This window comes from Podarcis pityusensis, assembly GCF_964106645.2.
Source record: "Podarcis pityusensis genome assembly, chromosome: 2".
In the NCBI taxonomy this organism is placed as follows: domain Eukaryota; kingdom Metazoa; phylum Chordata; class Lepidosauria; order Squamata; family Lacertidae; genus Podarcis; species Podarcis pityusensis.
This window is the reverse complement of record NC_138029.1, coordinates 54846648-54859324: the sequence shown is the minus strand read 5'-3', so window position 1 is coordinate 54859324 and position 12677 is coordinate 54846648. Positions and strand designations below refer to the sequence as shown.

At 41.7% G+C, this 12677-nt stretch overlaps 1 protein-coding gene across 4 annotated transcripts in view; it reads left to right on the top strand.

Annotated features, from left to right (window-relative positions):
* Nucleotides 1–867: 867 nt before the first annotated feature.
* The window catches only part of SH3RF2 (SH3 domain containing ring finger 2), an 83707-nt gene continuing 71897 nt past the window's right edge, over nt 868–12677 (top strand). Inside the window, exons 1-3 of one of the 4 annotated variants that reach the window (XM_080997166.1) lie at nt 874–1014; nt 1387–1540; nt 2164–2681. In XM_080997166.1, coding sequence (XP_080853292.1) covers nt 2301–2681 — 381 coding nt within the window. In that variant the 5' untranslated portion in view covers nt 874–1014; nt 1387–1540; nt 2164–2300. Of the gene's footprint in view, nt 1015–1379; nt 1541–2163; nt 2682–12677 lie in introns of those variants that run through there. The other 3 variants (XM_080997163.1, XM_080997165.1, XM_080997164.1) reach the window with 3 other exon arrangements.

The window sequence follows — 12677 nt, the reverse complement described above, 5'->3', positions numbered from 1 at the left end:
TCATACTTTATTTCATCCTTGGTGTCACAAGTTGCCCTAGATCAGCTTGTCCTTATCCAAGAAAAAACCTCTGCATGTAGTTCAAGCTTCGCTATGCATTAGAACAAGAACAAAAAACAAAACAAAAACCAGCTAACTTAATTGAGATTTCAAATGCTGTCAAGGTTTTCCTAAAGCAGTTCTTATTATGGAGAACAAACATCCCACAGGAGAACATCCAAAATTAACTGTCCTACAGAGATCACATGAGGCTGGAACAAAGGCTGGCATTTCAGAAGCAGCGTACAGTATCTGTTTCTTTCTCCAGAGCTAAACTAATCACCTGGAGGCTTTTATTTTAGATTTCTCCTATATTGTTTTGTTGAAAAAGTAATAATGTTGCAGGGAGTGATGTTTTTAATGCAAAGTAGCTTACTTCTGCACAATCATACTCTTTTCAGCTGATCCCAATTACAGCTCCAGCTTCAGTTCACCCTCTTAATCCCCTAAAAATGCATTTATCATACTAGTTGGTGTTTTCTAGTCCTTTGTGCAGAGGCTTGTTTTGTGTTTTTTTATTCTCTGTCATCCTTTTACACTCCTCCTCCTCTGTTCCTAAAACAGGATAAGCTTCATAAAATGCCTTTTTAAAAAAATGTTAATAAAATAGCTGAGCCCAGTTACTGATCTATGTTACAGAGATATAGAGCCAGAATAGCTCACATCAAGCATATATATATATATATATATATATATATATATACACACACACACACACTCACTCAACAGAGCCCCACTCCTGGTTCAGAATCAGACTTAGCCATTCCCCCTTGCCTGAAATATGTGTAGGAGGATCAGCTTGGCAACCTACGAGTTAACAAGGCAGCACGTGTTAAGTTGAGCTAAGTGAGTAATGCACCTAGTTAAAGTTTTCAACGCGGCTGCAATTTGGGGAGTGAAAGAAAGGGAAAGAGCCAGATCAGAAGCTGTTATTTCACGAGCTGAGCTCATTTTAAAGAGGGTCATGAACACAAGGTCAGTAGCACTCGCAGAAATTAGTAGCTTGCGCCAGTTTTTTTTTCTTTTCTTTTTCCACAGCTTCCTTCTTCAGAGAGGAGAAGCATTCTGGAAGAAGGTTTTAACTCCCAAAGCTTATGACCCTTCTTCATCAGGGTGAAACTTGTTCAGTGGATAATGATTTGAACTGTCTAACGCTGAGTTGTGGGAGGGGGGGTATTTCTTTCTAAGGAAGGGGGTGGAGAGAGAACTTAGCAACATTAGATCTGTCTTTATTCAGCCACACACACACACCTACTCCTCTGTGTGATATGGGTCGGTGCTGGTTTTTGCAGGCCAGGACTTGAATCTGGAATTTAGCTATCTGCTTCACTTCTGCTCCGTGTACAGTTGTGAAAGGTGCCAAACAGGTTGAGTCACTTTTTCTGCTGTGGGAGGAATACTGATTTCTCAGGCTGGCTTTGGATGATTAAGTCAGCTAAGAAGAGGCAAGAGACAAAAACTGCCAGTCTCCTCAAGTCAAGCGAGGCTCTTTTACTCCCAGGTATGCCAAAGTAATGATTGCCGTCAAAGTGACTTGCAGATGAGAAAATCTAGAGAATGAAGAGAGATGCCTTTTTGAGAGAGTGTGAAGCACTGTGGGTGGGCCAACAGAGCGATGCCTGTTCAATGTTGGCCTGTTTAGAAAAGGGGAGTGGAGGCAGGAATGTGTTCAGCCATGTGTTTTACCAGAACACCTTCTGGCTTTTCTCTGGAGTGATCATTTTTTACTGCTTTCACAGTTATTCTTTGCATGCCATTTTTAAGATGGGCTGATCCCTCGGCAATACATCTGAATAGGAACATGATGCCCTGGTGTCAACATCTCACTTTGAGTGGAATTTATGGGGTCCTCTAATTTTTATTTTTATAATCACCTGTGCCAGTGTGTGAGATGCAGCTACCTCCTTCCTGCCACACAGCAGCCAGTGGATATGATTCTGCTTACTGGTACTTATATTCACAAATGACTAATGCCAAACTTTGTTTGTTTTGGGGGGTTGGAACACACCATACAAATCAGCTCATGAGGCTTTGCTTCGACTTGTAGGTGGCATGCATTTCATAATACCAAAGTAGTCAGGTGCTGCAATTGGTCTCTCCCTCTCTGTTGTTTTCTCCTTACAGGATGGCGATTTTCGGATTCTAACAATTGCAAGCGCCCTTCCTGAGCAACGTATTTGGTCACGGCAAACATCATGTGGAGTCTTCTGGCTCTGCTTTGAAACTGGATTTCTTCTTTGAAAAGGGGGGGGAGAAAGAGTATGGATGATTCGGCCTTCTTTGACATGCTAGAATGCCCAGTGTGCCTGGAGAAGCTGGACGTCTCAGCCAAAGTACTCCCCTGCCAGCACACCTTCTGCAAGCCTTGCCTCCAGAGGATCTTGAAGTCACACAAGGAGCTTCGGTGCCCGGAATGCCGAGCCCTGGTCCTCTGCAGCATTGAGGAGCTTCCAGCCAACCTGCTTTTGATCCGCTTGTTGGATGGAATCAGATTTGGACCCAATAGGATGAAGTTTGGCTCGCTACAAAGATCTGGGGTCCTCTCCTCTCCTGCCTCCATCAGGCGATTCCAGGAAGAGCCAAGAGCTGTGCAACTCAATCAATACAGGCTGACTGCCAGTCCCAGGATCCCTATGGAAGGGGTAAGGAGGGTCCATTTATTTTACCGCTAACTTTATCAAGCAGGACACACTTTTGTAGGCCACATTTCATTTCAAAGGGTCAAATGTATTCAGATTGTGTATAGAGTTGGGTGCTTTCTTCCCCAGCTATCTCAACTGGATTTATGTTGCAACTCCCTTTTAAGTTTAAACTTATTCCAGCTGGAACCATTTCATGTGACAAATCCGGCTACTAGGCTTTTAGGGGATTGCCATCTCCAGCAGAGCTCAAAATTGTGCTGAGACTTTTCAGGTGACATTGCCGTACTTCTATTTCCAATCCAAGATTAAACCAGGGAACGGACGATTTATACATTTGGCAGAGCCAAACTACTTTCACACCTGTCGAGGACTGAGAAAGGGTTGATTTTCACTGACCTTTTTTAAGAAAAACCCGAAGGAATGCTTTGTCCTGTGCCAGTACAACCTGAGTAGGAAAAATATATATCTGTAATAAGACTAGAATCGAGTTACTAGAACTTTTAACTAGATGTGTGACTGGGTCTGAGTATGGGTAAAAAGTAGGTCAGCTGTGCCCTAGTTTCTAGTTTCTTCTTCCTCCTGCCTGTCGCACCAGTTCTTCTATCCTCAAGTGCCTTTCACGAAAAGCTCATTGTGTGATTCCCCCCTCCCACCATGTTTGTTTTCACAATTATGTGAAGGCACAAAGTGTTTGCATTTGGGTGCTTGGCAGACTGTGAGAATCACGTACGTATGGCTGTGAATGCTTCTTCAACAGTTTTGCTTGGAGATCACTTTTTCAGGGAGTTTCTGCAGCTGGTTAGCCCTTATGTAACTATACTCCTTGGGAATAATATGTATCTCGAACAGCCCTGCTATAGTTCCCCTTTACCAGCGGTCATTTAAAGTAACACTTAAGTGAAATGCATGCAAAGGAACTCTCAATGGGTTGTTGCTGGGTTTGCTACATTTCTATCCTTTCGTTCTTCCACAGAGCTCAAAGCAATGCCTATGGGTCTCCCCACTCCATTTTATCCCCACAACAATCCTGGGAGGTAGGACAGGCTGGGGTTGCATATGCACCAAACTTTTAAAGCACCCCCCAAAAATACTGGGAACTATAGTTTACCTCTCACAGAGCTACAATTACCCACACCCTTAGCAACCTACAGTTCCCAGGATTCTTGGGGTAGGGGAATGTGCTTTAAATGTTTTTTAAATGCATGGTGGATACACAGATGGAGAGATAATTGCTGGTCGAAGGTCACCCAGTGAGCTTCATATGGCTGAATCCTGGTCTCCCTGGTTCTAGTCTAACATTCTTATCACTATGCCACATTGGTGGGGGTTTTGTTGTTGTAACCCAGAAAAAAAATTACGTTCAGCTATCTTATTATCTTTTGATTCTGGGTGGCATCATTTTAATTCATTAGGGCAGTAGTCCAGATAAGCAATCAGAACAAGTCAAAAATGGGTGAGCGCCATACCTGTCAAACTTGGTATTATCTGTAACCTAGATCAATCATCGCTTGCTAGATAGTTACCAGGCCAGCTTCACCCTTCTTGTCACATTCACATTGCAAAGGCACCTGCAAAATTCATTGTGTAATTCTACTTTCTTCATCAAGGGTGGAATTGCCCACATGGTGCTCCTGCACAAGCCCATTGTGATAAATATGACAGTGTTTGGAAGGCTGGACTCTTAACAAAGGTGAGGGAAATGCCGTTCAGCAAGCCTGGCCACCTACATCGTGGTTTCATTCTAACATACAAATATTTAGAACAGTTCAAGAATGTCAGCATCTAATTTCTAGTGTCTAGTGTTTGGATGCTGACATGCTTTTGCTGTTCTGAATCTGGATGATGAAATCTTCAAAACAGCTTTCAGGTTACTAGATTCAAGTCAGGATGCAGAAGCTTTGCAAACACTTGCCAGCAGTGCATGGTTCAATAGACCCGCTGTGGCCTCCAAGACTTAATGGCCATGTAACATCTGAGCAACAAGAAATGTCTGTATATACAAATGGTACAGAGAACCAAGACTGAATGAAGGTTGCAGGATATTAAACATGTGCACACATACAGTACAAGGGATACAGTGGTACCTCGGGTTAAGTACTTAATTCATTCTGGAGGTCCATTCTTAACCTGAAACTGTTCTTAACCTGAAACACCACTTTAGCTAATGGGGCCTCCTGTTGCTGCCTCTGTGCCGCCGGAGCATGATTTCTGTTCTCATCCTGAAGCAAAGTTCTTAACCTGAAGCACTATTTCTGGGTTAGCGGAGTCTGTAACCTGAAGCATTTGTAACCCGAGGTACCAGTGTATTAAAAAGTGGGCCAGTTTTCAATCCCTGTCTCCAAAGGCTGACTTTAATGTGGCGATCTAAAAAAAAAGCTCTGAGAACTAGTCTTGTGAATTAGAGAGATGTGTAGCAGTTGCTTCAAATAGTGGAAGGGGGAAAGAGACAACACAACCATTGAAAAGCATGTTGCGAAATTATTTCTTTTGCTAAATGGCACTGTGGATAGCTTCATGCCTGGGACAGAAACCATTAGAAATTGCAAGGTAGGGAGCATGAGCCAGCAGACTGCAGTGTAATGTTTGGTGGAGTTGACAGGTCTGTTCGAGTAATTGCTTCCAGCAAGTAGATGCATGAAGGAGAAAGAGGAGGAGGAGGGAGGAGGAGGAGATTGTGGTACTGATTTGCTTTATAGCTATAGCCATTGGTTCCCTTTATGGTGTTCTGTGGATCCCATGCTGGGCCAATGGAAGGATGGAGGAACATGTCAGAATAAGAGTAGCAGTTCTGAGCAGCATTTCTTCCTGGTTTGCAAGACCCCAGGCGAGGGCCAACGGGCATAAGCAGGAGCAGCATTCCTATAGGTAACTGAGTGGGAGGTTCTAGGGTTTTAACATCAGAGCGGAGGAAAATCCAGACTGACTTCACTGCCTGCAGATCAGCTATTAGGAGTGGGTGCGCAGGGATTTGCCTCACCCTCTGGTGTTCACTCAGGACCAGGGCTTATTGCCAGTCACGTTGCCATATGGCTGCCACTAATCCAAAAATTACAGTTATCTAATCCACAATGTGTCCTCTCCCATAATAACTCTGTGTGAACAACTTCCAAATGTTTGGATTATCTGATGAGACATTCGGATAATGAAGAGTGCTCTCTGTATATTAAGACATTTCAAAATACCCTTTCAAGTCAGCCAGACCTTTTCAGTTGATTTTATATGACATCAAAAATAATTACAGCCATCAGTGTTGTTCTCTATAGCGTCAAAAGGAGCCTTGCAAGGTGTCTGCCAGTGCTCCCTAGGGTGATTTTAGTTCCTTATACTTGTCAGAACCTCTGCAATAATTTCCCTCCCAATCTCACAGGGCTTTGAAAAATGACCTTGTCTTGAAATGACTAGATAACAAAGGGATTATCATTTTTTTTCAAAAGGAGAAAGTTCCTATAATAAGAAAGTAATAACATGAACTGTATTGATTTCTCATTCCATGTCTGCATTCTAAGTATATGTTACAATGGTCCCATGCTAATGTTTCTCAACAAGAAGTTGTATTTATTATTATTATTATTATTATTATTATTATCATCATCATCATCATCATCATTATTAATTATTTATTGAATTTATATACTGCCCGGAGGTCTCAGGGCGGTTCACAGAAAAGATCACAATATATAAAAATCAAAAGAAAAACTATAACCCAATAACACCCCCCAAAAAGAGCCACATTTAAAAAAGGTTATAGGGTATAGTTGTAAGAGTTCATGAAAAAACATGACCTCCTCCCAAGGAGATCTTACTCTCCTACATATGCTGAGTATTTCCTCTTGGTGCATATTTGCATATGTGGCTTCTAAAGAACTCTTAAAGCACCCTCTGTTAAACTTTGCCCCCTTGTTTTTTCATCCTTGCCTGGCTCTAAACCTGCAGGAAAGCAGCCCCACCCATGCCAAGCACAGCTTCTGCCATTCCAAGTGATATTTCTTACAGCCATCGTTTGGCATTGTATACAGACTCAACACATTCCTGTGCACAGTAAAATATTATGCTTCCTGGTAGTTCACTTACAGGCCATATCTGCGAGAAACAGTTTTGCACAGAGTCACACCAGGGAAATTGACCTCTTCACAGGTTTGGCAATAGGGTGAAAGTGAACGAGACAATGTTGGCAGACATTCAATTCACACCTTCCTGATTCTCAGAAGGCAGCTCCCTAGAGACAGTTAAAGTCAATCTTGTTTTATTTTGATTGAACATACTGTTCAAATCAGAACACTTTCAAAAGCCTCAAGGAACCACTAAGGCTGCAGAAGCATCTGATTCTTCACTATGGGACATAAAGTACTCTCTGTACCATACCACCACTTATGCCCACTTAGGCTTACTGAAATAAAATGAAACAAAAGCAGTTTAAGTACTAGTATATGCATGTTAAGTAGTTTGCACCCTGCCCAGTAGAGAATGCTCTCCATTCTGCAAAGATCTATTTTGCAAGGATCGGGAAGAGCGAAAAGTTGGGTCTGTGAAACCTAAAAATAAGAGTGCTGCACCAAATACTATTTTTACTTTTTGATCAGCAGTAGCGACTTCCATGCAGTATTTTCTTTCTGGCTACAGCAAAGATTCATCATCTTTCCCCCTAACTGCTGTTTCTTTCTCTTTCCTGAATTAGCCACATAGATCATCCCAGCCAATGACAGATCATATAATAAATGAGATGATGTCATAATAGGAGGTAGTCAATCATATATGGTTACATGACATGAGGCAAGTGAATGCACTTGAGAACGAGAGCAATTGAAAGCAGTATAAATGAATGGAAACCCCCCCCCCTTCTTCTTTTTTTACCAAAAAAAAAACGCTAAAAAAACTTTCAAGCAGAAAAGAAATTTTTGGCACTCCTGAAATGGTTCACACAAAGAAATCTGAGAATCATATTGGTTTAGCCTTAAAGGAGGGTGGTGAAGAAATATGTTCTTGCATACTACAGATACATAAGAAGAATTAATTGTGGACTTTATCAAATATTAATTCATCTTCATTTTTGTGCCGTTTCCGTGACCTGACTTTTTCTTGAAAGTTTAGGTTAACAAAAATATTTGGACCCTGTCAAAAATCTTTGAGACTTCCTTCCCAGAATGTGATTCTCAAATGCTTGTTAGAGGTCACATTATGTATTTTCTCAGTATTTGGGGGAAAATTTATCTCACTATTCTGCCTTGTCGTGTTGGACCACTGCTGTTCCTGTTGCCTCCATTTCTACTGTTTCATTTTAAATGTCTCTTCAGTAAACAAAAATTAAAGTTGACTTCATGTGCTGACTTCATCCCATAGCAGGGGAAAACACACTATTGAAACTTTCCAAAAGCCTGCTGAAAAATTGACACTAATTTGAGAAACTGCTTTAAAACAGTAAAAATAGTGACATGTCAGATGCTGTTTTGTTAATTAATACAATTAATTAATTAAGTAAGTAAGTAATGCAATGATTAAAGGTGGGATAGGGGTTCTTGGACACCAGAAGAAATGTAAATTGTCCAGTATTTACAGTAGTGGTGACTTTTGAAGTTCAGGAACTTATCATCACATCATTCCCAATTGCCATGTTTAGAAAAACATAAACAGTACTTAAAATGAACCCCATGGTTATGACTTTCTTAGCATTGCTATGCTTGATTGGCAGCTAAGCTCCCAGGAAATATTAGTTTCTTCAATTCTCTTAAAGTCATTCAAGTTTTAGTTTATTTTTGTAAACAAAACAGCATGCTAGGCTCTCATAAAGACCTGTGCTCAAACCGAAACACATGTGATGCATACAGATTTACACACAAAGCCACAATTGAGATCCACACATATATGTTCACACACTCATAAACACATGCACACCAAAGAGCAGCACTATATTGCACAATACCTAATTTATTAGGATCAACATGGCTGCAATCCTATGCATAGCTGGTGAGCCCGGGAGCAAGCCCCTTCAAATTCAGTGGGTGCTTACTTCTGACTGCATCGATTTCAACTTGTAAAACACATTGAGATTCAACAGACGATTTTAAGCCACCTGTAATGCAGCCTTTAGCTTTTAATAAGTGTCGCTGCTTAAACTGCTTGACTGAAGCAGGAACCCCATTAAAGAAAAGTAAAGAAGTATCCATTCTCTGCTTGATCATTTTTCTCATCCTCTGACTGCTTCTATGCTAATCTGTCACAAGCTGGAAAGTCTCTTTTCACCTAATTCACATCCTAGAGAAAAGATGGTCCTTCTATCACCAAGTGCAGCAGCAGATTAAATCATCACTCCTGACCTGGAAAAAGTCCCCAAGCTGCCCTCTCTTTATTTCTCCTTCCACTACACCACTAATACTTGCCTACACTTGAAGGAATATAATGTCATGCAGGTCCAAGACACTCCTCATTCTATAGGCAAAACTTGCTAAGATAATGACCATTAGTAGCAATGATGCTAGGTATCAAAAACAGAAAGCACACTTTCAGAAAGGCTGTAGGGTCACACTGCCAGCTTTGGGAGGTTAACAGCAACAGAGGATGGATAATAATGCAGTCATGCCCTCTAAGGCCACTCAATCATTTCTGAGAAATATATTGGAGCTAGTACAGAAGTTAAGAGCATGCGCCAGAAAGTGTGTGGTTCAAATCTCACCTACGTTATGGTCTCAATAAAACTGCAGTCCTATGCCCATTTACTAACCCTGGGACTATGCCCCACTGAATCAATGGGACTTACTTCAGAGTAGATATGTATTGTAAATGGCATATTGAAAGCTACTGTTTCTCAGACCCAGCTGCTGCCATGTATCTGCACTGCAGTACAGCAGTGACAATACTGACCTGCCTTAGACAGCTGATGTAAAATTATTGAGATCATGTATGCGAGGTGCTATGAACGCAGAGAACTGTATAACATAAATGATTGTGATGGAAAGGGAGAAAAGAACTGGGAATTTCCCTTCCACAGACAACAACATTGCAACTTTTTCATTCGGATATGCAGTGTCATCTGAAAAATATTCAGACTTTTCTGAAAGTTCTCTGTTTTGATGCGCTGCTTTGATCAGTGCACTCCCATCCTGGATGTTCAGCCATCTCTAAATGGGAGACAGAGACTCTTTAATAATGTACAGTGGGCTGCTCAATCATGAGAGCAGGAGGAATTCTGGCATACACAAAAATTGGGGCAATCATCGACTGTTACCAAAAAGAATCGAAAAGTTTCTTTAGATCTTTAATGCCTAGGCAGAGAAACAAGACTTTGCTTTTTAAAAGTCTTCTAAAAAAGAAAGCCTTTCCTCCTAAATTGCAGGGAACTCACTTTATCTGGCCAAGATGAACAAAGGGTTTGGAAAGAGCAGAACACAAGGGAGCTTAAATAATTTAAAAGATGGTGCTTTAGACCCATTAAATCTATTCTCTCCATGTGAAATATATACACTAACGTACGAAGGAAGAACCAGCCTTGAATCAAAGGAAAGGAGGAAGAGGAAATCCAGCACTGACACGAAGCTAATGACACAAAGAGAGAGATGTTTCTGGATGATGCTTCCTGCACAAGAACTGCCTCCATGGCTATAACAGGGTGCACTCCCTTTGTTTTCCTTCCACAGCCAAGAATCTTGCCCATTAATTACAAAGAGCTGTTGGGGTTGTTATGAACGTGATCTAGGTCAATTAACATTGGATCAAACTGGGCCAGTCCAAAAGATAAATCCCATTGCTGTCTCAATGAGATGCCAATGGTTCACCTATATATAAAAATGTTTCTTTGGAAGTCTTCTGCTGCGAGGGCCTTCCTTGCACGCAACCTTCCCTGTGTGAGCAAGAGAATAATACCCTTCCCGTGCTACTGATGAGACACATAAATCATCTGCTGAGATAAAAATACACTCAACTCCAACGTTGCCACCTTCTCACAAACCCCTGAATATATACGCTGCAATATTTTCTTATCTTTCAAAGACATCCTTTTCCCCCTCTTTTGAAAAAAAAATCCTTCCAGTAGCACCTTTAAGACCAACTAAGTTAGTTCAGTTGGTCTTAAAGGTGCTACTGGAAGGATTTTTTTTTCTTTTGACTATGGCAGACCAACACGGCTACCTATCTGTAACTGGAACCCCTCTTTTGAAGGCACAGATGGGATTTGCCTAACTTGTTCTTCCAAAATTAGCCTCCAAAACTGGCCTTCACAGATCACTTGTCTTGGAATGTAGCTCAGTACACCACTGATGTTTGCATGCTAGAAAGGACAACCGGCTATTATTGACGTGAGAGAGATTGCTCAACATACAGTTCCCAAGCTATGCATGGTATGCCTGTTATGCATGCATTGTAGCCTCCCAGATGCTCTGTCAACTTCCAGTTCCTATGGCCTTTCTTACTGCAGCCATAAAAACAAGGGGATGTTTCAAGTACCTGATGTGCCACATACAGTCTGAGAGCCACACTACAATTTTCATACACCCCAGCCAGCACAATCATGTTGACCGAGGCTGGTGGGAAGATTAATCCAAGACATCTGGAGGGCACCAGGTTGGCAAAAGTTAATTTAGACTTTTGATAGTGCTGTACTTGTTTATTTATTAGATTCCTATGCACCTTACAGGTGGCTTCCCAAAATAGATTTAAGATGCCATTTTAAGGTGCCATGTGTTTCTTTGTTGTTTTTATAGTAGTAGACAGTGGTGCATAGTAGGAGGAATACATAGTCAAGATGGAGAACCTGAGGCCCTCTAGATGTTGTTAGACTCCAACTCCCAGAAGCCCCAGCCAGCATGGGCAATAATCTAGGATGATGGAAGTTGTAGTCTGGTAACACCCAGAGGGCACCAGGATCTCCAATCCTGGTTTAGACTATCTAATTTCTAAGCATGAAGGAATGAGTTATTTTCCACTCTTTGGGCCTTCAATTCATCCCCTGATTATAGAAACCAGGGATGTCACAATAAACCATAGTTATCACTAACATGGGGAAGTCTGAAGCGGAAGGAGGGGGAGAAGGCATGTGTTTGTGATTAGGGTTGCTTGATTCTAGTCACCCAGCCATCGTTTGGTGAACATGCCACAGAGGAAAGAGGTGTATGGAGTATTCTAGCAGCAGGATGCTTTGAGAAGCTGGGCTTTGCAGAGCCCAACCCATTATGAAAGGGACCTTCCAGAAAAACTAATTGCTAACTAGCAATATAGATATCAATCATCCAAGAAATTAATTGTGCTACTCTGAGAGCGGGGCAGAGGCTATCTAGATAAGGCTACAAAGGCAACATCTGTCCAGAACCCTCACTCTGGACTTGTGAAACTTGCCAGATAACTGCTCCCTTCCTTCTCTAAACCTGCTACTTAATGGCACTGCTGATGTCTCCCCACCCACCACCCACAGCAATCCTGATTGTGTTAAAGTTTCTACCACAGTGCCTTGCTGCACTAAACCTCCAATATTCAGTTTCTGCTGTGGTCAAATAATAATATTATCATCATGCCTGAGGACGATGCGGTGCCGTCTGAAGGATAAAATGCAGGAATAAACTAGTCTCTTATCTACTACTTTTGAGGCAACATGCAGAGAATAGAAGCAGCAGGAAAGAGAGGGTTACTCCCCCCCCCATATCACTTCTCCTCCCCTTCCTTAGTCTGTTTGATTATAAAACTAATAGCTCTGTTTGTGCAACATTGGAGGGTACAGAGAATGTGTGTGGAGAGGATGCCAGACCTCTGCATGTTGAGCAGAACATATGAATAGTGCCTGCATAGGTGCAAGTTGTACACGTGTAGTATTTCTGTGCAAAATACGTAATCTACCCCTATACAGTTCATGATTGCACTTACGTAATCTACCCCTATACAGTTGTACATGTGTTGGATCCATGCAGACCTTCCACTGGAAATGCAGAGTCTGGGGTGGGGCCAATAGGTGTGAATCCAGCTCCCCAGCCCTTTCCTTCATTCGCTGCACATTCAGTGTAACATGAGCAAGACTAG